This window comes from Carcharhinus amblyrhynchos, chromosome 30 (genome assembly GCF_965287045.1).
Source record: "Carcharhinus amblyrhynchos chromosome 30, sCarAmb.v2.hapA, whole genome shotgun sequence".
Classification (NCBI taxonomy): domain Eukaryota; kingdom Metazoa; phylum Chordata; class Chondrichthyes; order Carcharhiniformes; family Carcharhinidae; genus Carcharhinus; species Carcharhinus amblyrhynchos.
This window is the reverse complement of record NC_137353.1, coordinates 24,619,580-24,634,609: the sequence shown is the minus strand read 5'-3', so window position 1 is coordinate 24,634,609 and position 15,030 is coordinate 24,619,580. Positions and strand designations below refer to the sequence as shown.

Here is a 15,030-nt window from a genome sequence, read left to right as displayed (position 1 = left end):
AGGAACCTTCAACTATGTGCAATTAAGCTTCCAGTTTTCTGCAGACAGGACCAAACCAGTGTGGAATTGAACTGTGCCGATCAAGAAACCCTAGCTTTGATCCCACTCTCTGCTGAGATGGCAAGCTTCAAGAGCAGTATTGAGCTTATCGCTCTGATTCCTGTGGTTGTTCACTGATTCCTGCTAGAAAATGTAGCTGTTGGTACAGGCTGATTTGCAAGAGTTAAATAATCTGCCAGTGCTCATTGTCTAGACTCTCATATGTAGATTGCCCACTTAAGTGGCCAACTAAAGTTTTGCTGAAAGCAGTGGAATTCTGCCCACTTCAGTCCTTCAGGCAAGAGTGGGGGGTGTGAGGGAGAGCTCCACGGGAGAAGTACAAATGACCTATTCATACAGATCTCAGCTATGGAAATGTATTTTGTTTTAACTTTGGGAACTGAAATGCTTGTGGCTTTGTTTTAAGTGCCTTTAGGTTTTGAGACTGGTTTGTTTGTGATTCTTACTGTTGCTACAGAAATGTGACACAGCATACTCGTTCAATATTTGTATAGGTAGAGATCAGTGAGCCTCACTGACAACCACCCCCGCCCCCCCACCACCACCACCACCATCTCCCCGCAAAGCAACATTGCCAAAAAACAGCTGAGCCTAAATTTTAAATGCTGTTTTGGCGACTGGTGTGATTGTTATGTTTATGTACATACGAAAACTAACTGTGCAGTAATTCTGGTTGTTACATTTTGGACATCCTTTCAGGTATGAAAGGTACACTTTTTAAATTAAATTTTTTTTAAATTTATTTATTAGTGTCACCAGTAGGCTTATATTAACAATGCGATGAGGTTACTGTAAAAATCCCCTAGTCACCACACTCCGATGCTTATTTGAGTACACTGAGGGAGAACTTAGCATGGCCATGGCCTAACCAGCATGTCTTTTGGACTGTGGGAGGAAACCAGAGCACCCGGAGGAAACCCACGCAGACATGAGAATGTGCAGACTCTGCACAGACAGTGACCCAAGCCAGGAATCGAACCCAGGTTGTTGGCAATACGAGGCACCAGTGCTAACTACTGTACCACCGTGCCACCATAGCTTTCCTTTTGCATTTGTATGCAGTAGGCATTTCTGTAGTCACATCAGTGCCATATTATAAAGACGTAAAACTGGTTGCCTGCATCAGTTTTCCTTTCCCTGTACATGGCCCACCTTTTCTCCATACAATATCCAGTAGCCCAACCATGCACTAATAGACCAGACCCAAACATGGTCTGTGAGTCAAAATGACAGGTGGAAATAGAACTCTGCAAAGCCATTAACTTGATTTAAGCTTTAATCCTTAACACCCTTGTTGAACTTGACTGTAATCTGGCAGTATGAAGACTCATGAAAGATGTTGAATAAGTGGCGGGCCTCGACGCTGGTGAGGCACGACTGTTATTGTTTTTTCACTTCCCTGGGGAGATGAGTTCCAAGGGGTTCTCATGGTCAGAAGCAGCAGGGGCTCTAGAGACAGTAGCAGGTGGGGAGTTTGACTGGGGTGGCACACCTGTCACACTGTGTGGAGGTGTCCTAAGATGAGCTCAGTATAATAGATCAAGTGTTGAAGTATTAAGCAGTATGCATTCATGAAATTAATGTACCATTACGAGTTTTTAGATACGTTTTTGATTTTCGCCCTGTTATCACTTTCCAGGCTGGGAACCTTTTGCTGAGCCTTGGACTTCTTATCTGAACTGGCAGCAGCAGGCAGCCAGCCGAATGCACCCACCGCGCCTTAAATTGGACCTGCAGGCAAAGCAACGACTTGACATCAACATCACATCTGTCTTGATGGGTATGGAATCTTTGGCAGTACTGGGTGGTCCTAGTGCAAGCATTTCATCAAAATGCAATTGTTCATTGCCCTTAATTTGAGGATTATCCATATTCTTTTGGTTGGGCCCTTAGTCGGTGTTGAAAATTACTGGAGCGTGTGATCTACGTGCTGTACCGGCTCACCCCTGCACTGGGCAAGAGACATTGTCCGTATCAACCTATAGTAAAGTTATACTGAATGAATCAGATTAATTGACCAGCTGCTAAAATGAATGACACAGAAAGTGAGTAGCCGAGGTTTAATGTGCAGAATGTTACCAAGATGACATTGGAAGGAAAGATCAGGAGGTGAATTGGGAAATAGTAATTAATTGGAATTATGTTAGGATTTTCAAAGATTGTAACTTGGAAGAGGAAGGTAATATGGGACGAGATGAGAAGTTAACATCCTTGGAGACATCCCAGGAGGCATTGTGGTAAACCTTATTGAACACAGCGAAGGTGTAGAGAGGCACAGCATATGTGTTAGCATATTTGCACCTTGGGAGAGAGGGAAGGATAAATTTGGATGAGCAATACCATGTAATATTGACCGAATTCAGAGACTGGTTTCAGTGGTAATGAGGTGGAGATGCTGGTGTTGGACTTGGGTAAACACAGTAAGAAGTCTCACAACATCAGGTTAAAGGCCGAGTTGGACTTTAACCTGGTGTTGTGAGACTTCTTTCAGTGGTAAGGCAGGGCAGGTAAAGAGGCTAGAACATATTCATTTTTGGATAAATTATACAGCTAATCTTTGAAGGGAAAATGTCAGGGGTGGCAATGAGATTGCTGGTTAGCTGTATGAAAGTGGCAATGTCTGGGTTTCTGTGTGTGCAAATAAGGCACTTTTAGACCTAACAATGTGAAGTCTGCTTATGTGCATCACTATCATACTTTCATAATGGCATTGGGTGCCCTTGTTGTCCCACTGTCCCCATTGGAGGATGACTTGAAGAACACAGAGTTCTGATGAAGAATCTCCCCACATATGTTAACTGACCTGCTGTTTCCAACATTTTCTGTTTCTCTGTCATGTTACCAATTTTTGGCTTTTTATTTTGAGACTACTTCTCTGTTCTCAGGGGAGAGACATGTTCTCTATTTCTTGAATTAATCTTCCTCAATGGATCTACGAGAAAGAGATGACGCCAGCTGAGATCAGCTAACTTGTAGATCAGTTCTGCATCCTCTGATGTGCACAGTTCAATATTACACTGCACAAAAACATCATCTAATCAATGAAGTTAGACCATGATGTAATTAAATCTAAGAGCATAAACTCCATTCCCAACTTGTTAGTATTGTTCTCTATATTGTATTACAGAACAATATAAGAGGACTAAAGCCTCCTGGATAGCTGATTACTGTAAGAAGGAAGAAAGGGAGGGTCCAGGAACATCTCAGTGGAGGACAGGAATCTATCTTGATCCATTAATGCTTGGACAGAGTAAGTACATCAAAGAGGCAGTTTACTTTGTGTTAATTATTGTAAATGTTAACCACAAAAATTGAAATGATGAAGCTTGTCTACATTACCTGCTGTTAAAGTGCACTGCCTGGCAAGTTGACTGAGAGATAACCTTTGTATGATCCACAGTCATCATTGCAGGTTGCATGCATGCTCCTAACTGAACATATAGTTATTATGGGCTGGAGGATTTTAGTGGTGAGTGCATTAAAGTTATAACTAGTCAAGCAAGCTTCGCTGGATGGAAGCGTGGGTCGAAAAGTTGCCGTCAAATCATGCTGTCATCATCTCAGGAATGTAGGGAATTTTTCATACTGTGTAATGGCCAGAAACATAATATATTTTTAGAATTCTAAAAACTTTTAAAGAGCTTAGAAGCCTAGAACCAGTTCTTGCTGTGAATATTACTAATAGAAAATGTGTGGTCATATGAATGACATTTAGGATAAAATCCCAGATATACTTTTATGGGGTGCAGTTTTATCATAAGAGATGGAAATAGTACAATTTCATCTGTTTGATATCTGAAAATCCCAGGCTTGTTGACCAGCCATTTTAAGAATTAATAGACAATTCAAGTGTTAAACTGCTTCATTTGAGCAATGTAATACTATTTGGTGAAGTGAATCTCGAAGAAGAAATGTACTTTTACTAAAGATGAAGGATTCCATGCAGTCTCATTACCAGAGACTTGTTGGAAACAGGTTGCCTTTAGCATAAACTCCCTTTCTCTTTCTCACCCTACCCCTGAAAAAACAGTCACTAGCTTCCTCCTGTAAGCCCAAAACAATTTCAACTTTGTGCTTTATCAGTAACAGAACCTGCTGATCTGTTTGTTTTAGTTGAAGTTAAAGAACTTTGACTATAAGTTGAAACAATAACACTTGGTCAGTTGGTGAGTATCTCAATAAGCTGTGATGTAGTGTAAAATACCCAACAACATTTAGAAAGAGTACCTTCAAAGTAATCCTCTTTTTAATCAAAGAAAATAAATGTTTTATCCTTATTTTCTTTGTTATTTTAATAAATACATGGCCAGTCTATGGAATGGGTTTCCAAAATGGCCCTTGGGCAGCTTTGAAGTTATACTGCCCAACCTAGGGGATAAATAGAGGTCAATTCTTATAATTATCATCACCAGAGAATCTACTTGATGGTCTTTGCACCACTGATAACATTGACTTTTTTTTAAAGGATTAGGGTAAAACTTATTTTCTTGCAAAAAAGGGAGAGTACCTTAGATTTTCTTCATTCAATTATAATTTAAGTGGTTTTGTACATTTCAATATTTATCAATTATTAAAGTTAAATGAAAAACAGCATTGTTAACTCTTGGAGCAGATGCACAGTTTAATATAATTTGTAATATGACTATGGTTTTTGTGAATTTGGTATTATTTGAAATTTGGTTGATGCTTTGATACCTACTAAATTTGTTTGCGTGATCGTAAAACTATTGAAACTGCTTTTTTCCCACTATTGTTGTTTCTTTTGTTGTAATTGAAATTATCTTTATCCACCCATCACTCATTTTTATTCCATTAACTGTGCCCTCACATCCTTAAATCAACAAACCAGTATTAAGTACCGTGGATCTTTACTTTGACCTTGCCATCATTCACATTAATGGTCTTATTCTGTCAGTTTAAACTGGGCCTTGAAGTCTTATTTTCAATATGTTCCATAAGTGTATTGCAGATCCAGTTCCCCAGTGATTTGCTTGCATGGCAATCAAGTCAACAGTCAATCTCTCGATCCTTGGCTTTACACCTTTGGGGAGAATGCAGCAGGTTTAGTCAAAAATAATGAACTTTTTAAAAAAAAATGTTCTTGGTGACACTGTAGGCAGCATTTAGTGATTATCTGTAGTCGCCCTGGAGTCATTAAGGGTCAACCATGTAATAGGGACCAGAGTCAGGTATAGGTCTGACTGGGTAAATGGAGCTTTGAGAAAAGACTTGGTCATATCTGAAGCTATAGGACTATATTTTGACATCCTGGTGTTGGGATCAGGTCAAAGATTAAAATTTTAAAGATGTGAAACCACGCCCCAAGCTGTCCACTTCCTGCTTTAATGAAGGCAGGACAAGGAGTGGATAACCAATTCAAATATTTTCACAGACTGTTACCCTCTTATTTAACCTGTCACCTGCCAAGTTCCCCAGGCCTTAGAAATTAGGCAGCTGAAGGAAAGCACCTTAAGTTAAATACCTTGACATCACTCCTTGAGGCCAGGAGGATGACTTTCACTCATGCACTCACCTATCCACCTATCTGTTTGGGCACACCGGGAGAATGTAGCATGGCCAATGTACCTAACCAGCACATCTTTCAGACTGTAGGAGGAAACTGGAACCCATAGAAAACCCACACAGACACTGGGAGAATGTGCAACCTCTGCACAGACAGTGACCAAAGCCAGTAAACAAAACCGGGTCCCTGGCATTGTGAGGCAGCAGTGATAACCACCATGCAGCCTGGTAACGTGGCCTGCTCCAGAGTTCTCCCTTGACTGTACATACCTGACTGATTTCTAAAGATCTAATGGCCCAATTTAAAAAAAACAGCAGAAGGTTCTCCCAGTATTGTCTTCAACATTACTGCCTTCGCCAAGGTCACCAAGAAGAGGCCAGCTGGCCTTTCGCCTCTTTGCTATGTGCAAAATGGCAGTTAGATTTGCTGAAACCACAGTAGTTGGTGAATATTAAAGCACTTTGCTCTATGTGAAGTGCTTTCAGATACTTTAACAGAGACATTAAATTCCAAGTCTATTTCCTTTCTTGTTATTGGATGTCTGCTTGCCAGCAGTAGTTAATCTGTGAACATTTGACATGAAGGTCTTTCCTTTATTGCTGCTGTGATCTGATAAAAGATGCCAGGCTTGTATAGAGTATCGAAGCAACCTGCTTCTGTTTTAACTGCTGAGGTAGAACTATTCTGTGCTGCAGGACACTACATTATTGGAACTTAAAAAGTAAAGTATAAAAAGTGTCATTTTGTGTTATAGATGAAACACTATGTTTTCAATAATAATTGTACGGAATGCTGTCTTTTTAATTAATATCTTTTCAGCCCAAGTTAGAATCTAGTGTTAGGCTTCTGTATCTAAGCACACAGCTGAGCACAGGTTTATAGATGTACAAATAAACCTGAGCCAAGATGGGTGTGTTCTCAGCAGAGACTGTGAGTATAACTTCTGATGTTATAACAAAAGTCATTCTGTTATCACAGGTTTTGACTTCATTTAGATTTTTCTCTGATGTGCAGCATTAAGAACCAGTAGTTCAGTGCACCTCAAAACCCATTTCCCCCCATGTCTGATAAAACACGTAGGTTACTCATTAGGACTTATGCATGTCCTATTCCTACCCTTCTCATGGAAGACGCACTGTGTCATGATGTCTTGTGCAATAATCAGATGTATTAAAAACGTAAATTATAAACAATCAGCATTGCAAACCACTTGATTAAGGGTATTGCTTAAATCACTGAATCTGTTATGAAACAAATAAAACATTTCAAAACTCCTTGATTATTGCTGGAAAAAGAAGCATACTGTTGAAGCTTTTCATCTTGCCCTCAACAGGGCAGCCAAATTTCAAAGATAACAATTTATACTGCATAAGAAAAGGGGTGCTGATTGGTCGGCAAGTTGTAAGACAGTTTGGATATCTCCAATGCATAGTATTTAAATGCAGTAGTATGTTTGAGATTTTATACCTCAAACTTTGAGAAATGAAATGCTTATTGATCCAAGACAAAAGTGGAAAGTCGATCCAAGCTGCTGGATGATTTATCTACAATGCTATTTGTTGTTCAAAATCAGACAACTAAAGCAAAAAGATATATTCCACAATTAAATAAAATTGTCAAACAAAAGATTTGAGGGACAGACGTTGCTTCACCATAATGAAAACAAACCTGGAGTTTAAGGCTGACTCATTTGTTGTTTCTTGTGCGTGTGCGCGCACGCACGCACACACACACACACACACACACACACACACACACACACACCCCCCCCCCCCCCCCCCCCCCTCTGATGAAACCATTGAAAAGGCTGAGAGTCTTTTACTCACCTGCTAAATGACTGGGCCAAACAACTTTCCCTCAACCTGGCCAGGCCCTCGTCTGAGGCATATTCTCAAGCAGAATTAACAGTACCAGGGCAGGAAAAAAACTGTCTAATCACTTGATTTACAAAGCTGTTAACTAGCATTGGGAGGTGGATAGACTCATTAATGCATAAGATCCAGGCTGTGTCCAGTCAGAAGTGAGAACGCTAGTGACTACCAAAATACCATTAATAAATATTAACAATGTAGAAGGAAAATTTGAAATGTAACATCTCACCCTTTTTATTACACTCATCTTCATCTGTCATTTCTTTTCTTGCTGTTGGTCAGAACAAAAGTCCTTTTCTGTTCTCAGTTTGCCTGGAAGATTTGAACCTTTTTTCTTTCTAACTAGAACTTTCTTTCTCTGTCAGGCAACCCTCTTGCCTTTCTTAGAACTAGAAGCACTGCCAGTCTGACAAACCTAGAGCGGCAGATATTTGCCAGAGGTAATGTACCAGGGAATGGGGGAAATGAAGAGAACCTTCAGTGGCTTTTGTCAGATAAGTTGTAGTGTGACGAATCAATAAAAGTCAGCTGATAACTTTTGATATTTCATTATATATGGTTTCAATTTTAATATTGATGAGATTACAGAATATAATGTTCCTTTGCTTTTCTATTTTTTTGTTCAGTCATTTTGTTACTTTGACCCTCTTTGCATCTGTTTACAACTTTGCTTTACCATTTAGTTTAGCAGTGAAGAAATGATTGAAGAGCATTTCCATTGTCACTGTCTGATCAGCTGCTTTTTGATGTCTTAATGAATGGGAGAAAATTTTCAAAGCTGGGATTTGCATCCAAGTAATGAATCTGCTCCTCTTAGAACTGCTTGTGTGTCAGGAGGAGCAGGAGAACTCTGACCAAGTACCACTGGGGTGAAATTTTATGCTGCATAGCCCTCTTTCCGCTGTCTGATGGGGACCATCGTCATGGATCCCTAGTTGTGGCCTCCTGCTGGTAAATTCCAACTCCTGCCTGCTGATCAGTCAATCAGTCAGGGTGTTGGGTGGGAGTCGGTGTTGAGTTATTTGAGTGAGGCCCTGGCATTAAAATCATCAGGGACTTGATGGCAAAGCCTTGCTAGGTTCATTGCCCACTATTGGACTCTCCCATCCGTTAATATTGAAGCCAGTCCATTTATTTACCAATTAAATATCTGTCAACTGAGGCACTTCTCCAGTTGGCAGTCAGATTAAACACTGATTTGATCTGTGATCAGCCAACGACCTGCAGGACCAGATTTACATGGATATTGTTTGGCATTGAGTATAATTTCCAAACATTGTCATAAATTCTGATAACAATTGGCTTTAAACCCCAGGATTATACTGTAAATGTGTATTAGAAAGACAGGGTAAATATACCTAATCAGCTATTTGATTACATTTCTTTATAGTAGACTCTTCAGAGATGGCTGTCAATATGGTCCTATTCTCACTCAGTTTATTACAATATTATAACATAAGAACGTAAGAAATAGGAGCAGGAGTAGGCCATCTAGCCCTTCGAGCCTGCCCTGCCATTCAATAAGATCATGGCTGATCTGTCGTGGCTCAGTTCCACATTCCCGCCCTCTCCCCATAACCCTTAATCCCCTCGCTTATCAAAAACCCATCAACCCGCGTCTTAAAAATATTTAGCGAGGCAGCCTCCGCCACTTCAACGGGCAGAGAATTCCAGAGATTCACCACCCTTTGAGTGAAGAAGTTCTTCCTCAACTCCGTTCTAAACCACCCGCCCTTTATCTTGAGGCTATGCCCCCTAGTCCTACTGTCCTTTCTGAGCAGGAAGAGTCTCTCCACCTCTATCCTATCCATCCCATTCATCATCTTATATGTCTCAATGAGATCTCCCTTCATTCTTCTAAACTCTAACGAGTACAAGCCTAGTTTATTCAGCCTCTCCTCATAGCTCAACCCCCTCAACTCCAGCATCAGCCTAGTCAACCTCCTCTGCACTCCCTCCAAGGCCAAAATATCCTTGCGTAAGTATGGCGACCAAAACTGCACACAGTACTCCAGCTGCGGCCTCACCAATGCCCTATACAACTGCAGCAAGACCTCCCTACTTTTATATTCAATCCCCCTCGCTATGAAGGCCAGCATCCCATTCGCCTTCCTGACCAGCTGCTGCACCTGCAGGCTGGGTTTTTGCGACTCATGCACAAGGACCCCGCGGTCCCTCTGCACCGTCGCCTGCTGCAGTTTTTCGCCACGTAAGTAATAGTCCTTCCTACCATTCTTCCTACCAAAGTGGACCACCTCACACTTGCCAACATTAAATTCCATTTGCCAGTTCCTCGCCCAGCCTATCTAGATCCTTCTGCAGACTCTCCACTCCCTCCGCGCAATTTGCCATTCCACCAATCTTGGTGTCATCAGCAAATTTCGACACCATACACTCGGTTCCCTCCTCCAGATCATCTATATAAATGGTAAATAGCTGAGGCCCCAGCACCGACCCCTGGGGCACTCCACTAGTCACCAACTGCCAATCCGAATAGCACCTATTAACCCCCACTCTCTGCCTCCTATTTGACAACCAATCGTCTATCCACGCTAACACCCTACCCCCAACTCCATGCCCCCTTACCTTCTGCAATAACCTCTTGTGAGGTACCTTGTCAAACGCCTTCTGAAAATCAAGAAAGATCACCGGGGCTTTAATTCTTAGCGACCTTGGGCCAAACTTAATTGAAAATGTTTCATTATATTAAATGAAACTTGACCTTTTCCAGTTGATCTTAAGTGTGATACTTTGAATTTCAGTAAGTGTAACTATGATTTGACAGATGGAAAAATTTGGATGCTGCTTTTGCTAATTCAATTTCTGTTCTTAAAGTAGAAGAAAATTGCATTCTAATTTTTAATGCGAATGTATAGTTTTGAAAGTCATTTCTTTGTTCTGTTGCGTCTATTGCAGGCATTGGGTACCAATCCAGATCTCCATCTATTTAAAAATCCTGGCAATTGCCTTAGCTCAGTTGCATAAACAGCAGGCCAAGTCTTGTGTGAGGCTGCTTAATATTGCAAGCTATGTCTGAGATTGTATTAGTTAACTGAAATAAGAGCAGTTGAGCTTGTTGAGTGTTTTTTTTCAGTCAACTAACAGAAGGCTCAAAGTATAAAAAGATACATCTTCAGTTCACCCTCATTTACTTTCTGAAAATCTGCATATTAAGATGCTGCACCTAGCATTCTGATTGTAATTTGAGAAGCATTGCAATGAAGAGTAGCATGTTCATGTATCAATTTTAAAAATCAATCTTCAGTTCCCAGTGGTAATTTACACATTTGCAATTCGTCTCAGACACAAGGTTTGCTTTTTAGCAGTTAGGATTTCAGTTGACAAGATTAGGATTGTCAGGCAGGTAGATATTTCAAGAACTTTTTATTGTTCTATAGATGAGCATAACATAAATACATTGTCTCTCTGTTCATTGTTCTTATACAATATTGTTCTTTTTCTCTTTATGTTGTGCTTCTTAAGGACCAAACCATTTCCTAGGTAATTATTCAATTATACTGATTAAAAGATTGCAATCTATGGGTAAATTTTCACCTTAACACTTCTAGTGCAGAACCTCATGTGACACGCCAATCAGACCTGGAGGTCAGCACTTCCAAATCACAGCCCACGTAATTTTTTGGCTATTAAATTTGATACCCAGAAGGTTGGGTAAACCATGAATCATGTATGTTTGTCTGAGACCTACTGTCTTGCGGGAATCTATGTTTAACATACTAATAAGATTTACATCCAGTACCCAATGCTGATAAGATGAAATAATACTTACGTTATAACACTTCTAATTTTTATATTCAAGCTTTGCATTTTTTTTCCTAAAAACGTAAATTATAAATCTTTGTAAGTTGAAGAGATCGGATAATGTCTGTGTTAAGGGTTTCCTAATTTTGAAATGCTAATGACAAGCAATGTCACCTTTCATCACTTGATTACTTGGCTGTGATAGATGACTGGTTACTAACTTTTGTGTGTCAGTGCTCATGCCAGCAGTGTTGAGCCTATTGTGGAAGCTGGGTCTCAGAATTAAGAGTGCTGGAAAGGAATTTGCAGAAGTCACAGATTTGCAAGTTAACGACTACAGACTTGCCAAATAGAAACTGAAGTGTGCTTACTCTGCATTTATGTACGCAAACACAACATGTGTGGTTTGTATAAAACTTGTTCACAAAACTTTTTGCGTGCCGGTGGAATACAGAAGCCATGCATTGGTGTCAAAACTCTTTCACTGATCTGCCCGAACCAGTCACTTCCAGGACTTTGCTGAACACAGCAGTCTGAACCAGGGGACCAATGCTTAATTGTTCAAAGTTGACTTGTTTATTTCCATGTTCTTTGTCCAGCTATTTATAAATACGCTTAAATTCTGATATTGTTTTGGATGTTAACAGCTTTGAATCCTTGCACTAATTTTTAGATCTTCTCTACTTCCCACAGTAGCCTCTTGACTTCTCTCTGACAAATCCCTCAGACTTGATCTTAATACCTTTTTGAAATAATATCTTGCTATTCACAGTATATTTGTTGTAGTCAAGCGATACTAATCCAAAGCCGATATGCAACTTGAGACCCAGTCCGTAACGCACAGTGCAAATTATTAGAATCCTTACAGTGCAGGAGGAGGTCATTTGGCCCATCGAATCTGCACCAACTCTCCAACAGATCATCTTACCCAGGCCCATTCCATGCCCCATTCCCGTAATCCTGCGCATTTACCCCACTAATCTCCCTAACCTCCACATCTTGGGACACTAAGGGCCAATTTACCATGGCCAATCCACCTAACCCACACATCTTTGGACTGTGGGAGGAAACCAGAGGAAACCCACGCCGACATGGGGAAAATGTGCAGACTCCACAGACAGTCACCTAATTGAACTCAGGTGTTTGGTGCTGTGAGGCAGCAATGCTTGCCATTGTGCCACCCCATCAGATTTTTGAACAAACCATTCAGGATTTCATTTGGTAATTAAGCAGGTTTTAAATTGACAAACCTAGGTCAAGGACTAAACCTTAATGTATAAAGTATACCGTAGTAAGTTGCAAAGAATAGGAGAAAATATGCAACAGATCAGGAAGGAGGTTGCTTCTTTTAACTTTTAAATAACTAGGTCAAATTGGGGCCAATTAGCTCACTTGGCTAGATGACTGGTTTGTGACGCTACGCAACGTGAACTATGCGCGTTCAATCCCCATACTGCTGAGGTTATTCATGAGGGGTCAGCCTTCTCAACCTTGCCCCTCGCCTGAGGTGTGGTGACCCTCAGGTTAAATCACTACCCAGTCAGCTCTCTCTCAAAAAAGGGGAAGAGCAGCCTATGGTCCTCCAGGACTGTGGTGATTTTCATTTCATCTAGATCAAAGCAGAAAGGAAAGATTGAAACAGTTCCACAGCATCATACGTGGGTAATATGAATTAGAGTAGAATATTCTATGATGAATCTTAAGTTCTATAATGTGATAAGGAAGAGTGTGTAGACTAGTGTATTTGCAGTTGGGGAGCAATAATTGAGCAAAGTTGGGAAGTTGCAAAGGAATTGATGTTGGGTCCTCTGGAGTACAAGTTTCCAATGATGCTTGCTGCTCATAGTTAACTGGATGGAATGCAAGGCATGGGCCAATCTTTCAAACCAACTCTTCAGCTCTGATATAAAAGTAAAATGCCATGGTTGCAGGAAACCAGAAAAGGAAACAAAAGATTCTAGAAATACTCAGGTCTGGCAGCTGCTGTGGAAAGGGAAACAGAGTTAATTGCTGGAATTCTGCTGCCCTGCTCACCATGAAATATCCATTGTCCTTGGGCAGGATTTTAAAATCCCACCTGTCCTTTCATCAATTCTGCTCAAAGAACACAGATCTGAAATTTCCAGCATTTTCTTCACCTCTGAGACTGATCATTCTTTTAGAATGAGATTCATTCTGAAGCTCTATCAAGCATCTGAAGATTTACCAAAAAGTAGTTTCCTACATTTAAAAGAGCTTTTTTCCTCCAAATTACTGTTCTAGCTCCTGGAGGCAAGTACTTTCAATGTTAAACCAATCATAGTGCCTTTGTAAGTGGTCTGTATAATTATTTATGCAGGGTACAGGCCTGTTTAAGACAAGTGGAAGTCTCTCAGCACCAGGTTAAAGTCCAACAGGTTTATTTGGTAGCAAAAGCCACTAGCTTTCGGAGCGCTTGCTTCCCGTCGTCAATTGAGTGAGAGTCCTATTCACAAACAGGCATATAAAGACATAAACTCAATTTACAAAATAATGATTGGAATGCGCGTCTTTACTGATAATCAAGTCTTAAAGGTACAGACAATGTGAATGGAGAGAGCATTAAGCACAGATCAAAGAGATGTGTATTGTCTCCAGACAGGACAGTTAATGAGATTTTGCAAGTCCAGGCAAGGCGATGGGGGTTACAGATAGTATGATATGAACCCAAGATCCCAGTTGAGGCTGTCCTTGTGTGCGGAACTTAGCTATCAGTCTCTGCTCAGCGACTCTGCACTGTCGTGTGTCGTGAAGGCCGCCTTGGAGAACGCTTACCTGAAGATCAGAGGCTGAATGCCCGTAACTGCTGAAGTGTTCCCCAACAGGAAGAGAACACTCTTGCCTGGTGATTGTTGAGCGGTGTTCATTCATCCATTGTCATGGCATCTGCATGGTCCCCCTAGTGTACCATGCCTCTAGACATCCTTTCTTGCAGCGTGTCAGGTAGACAACGTTGGCCGAGTTGCAATAGTAGGTACCGTGTACCTGGTGGATAGTGTTCTCACATGAGATGATGGCATCTGTGTTGATGATCTGGCACGTCTTGCAGAGGTTGTGTGGTGTTGTAGTCATTGTTCTTCTGAAGGCATGAGACAAGTGGATCAATCTGTATCTGAAAAGTGGACAATTGGCCGAAGTCCCTGTCTGTCTCAATTTTATTATGGAAGTTTCACTGTTAAATTAATGTCAAACTGCAGCTATGAAATTCCACTGAGCAATGTTAGAGGGTTTAGAATAATTATCTGCTATTTTAACAGATGTTACATACTTTACAAAGTTATTTCTATAAGTGTGTCTAGCATTTGTAAAATATCATTCAGTATGATTTCCAGCTTCATGTTTTATTCAGAACTTCAAAAAAGAGACACCACATCTCCAGCTGGAAATTCTCTAACACCCCGTGGTTTCCATTCTAACTCATTTACTTTCCCTTTACAGCAGAAGGGAAGATACCGAAACGACGGCAGCCATTTGTGCCATATGCCCTCCGGAACCACACTGGCTGCACCATGTGGTTTGCCACACTCACCACCACTCCAACTAGGTATGAAATCCCTTTTGTACAACATTTCATGAGCTCTTATTCCAATATTGGTTTACGGTGCAGATCTTCCCATAACATATGTTTGATCTAGTTTTGAGTGTAACCGGTAAGGGTTAGAGTTTTGCTTTCCTTGTCAATTGATGGTGTAAATCCTGGGTCTGTATTTATCATTGGGTTAAGCAAATACATATCTACATATTCTTGTTTGAACAACTAGGCTGATGAGTTCATAGAGTCATAGAATCCCTACA

The 15,030-nt window shown here is 40.7% G+C and overlaps 1 protein-coding gene across 4 annotated transcripts in view; it reads left to right on the top strand.

Annotated features, from left to right (window-relative positions):
* Window positions 1-15,030, top strand: part of vps13d (vacuolar protein sorting 13 homolog D) — a 261,410-nt gene that overhangs the window by 117,569 nt on the left and 128,811 nt on the right. For 2 of the 4 annotated variants that reach the window (XM_080215376.1, XM_080215377.1), the window contains exons 37-41: window positions 1,700-1,840; window positions 3,188-3,310; window positions 7,821-7,895; window positions 10,939-10,956; window positions 14,674-14,779. In XM_080215376.1, coding sequence (XP_080071502.1) covers window positions 1,700-1,840; window positions 3,188-3,310; window positions 7,821-7,895; window positions 10,939-10,956; window positions 14,674-14,779 — 463 coding nt within the window. The remainder of the gene's footprint in view (window positions 1-1,699; window positions 1,841-3,187; window positions 3,311-7,820; window positions 7,896-10,938; window positions 10,957-14,673; window positions 14,780-15,030) is intronic. The other 2 variants (XM_080215379.1, XM_080215378.1) reach the window with 1 other exon arrangement.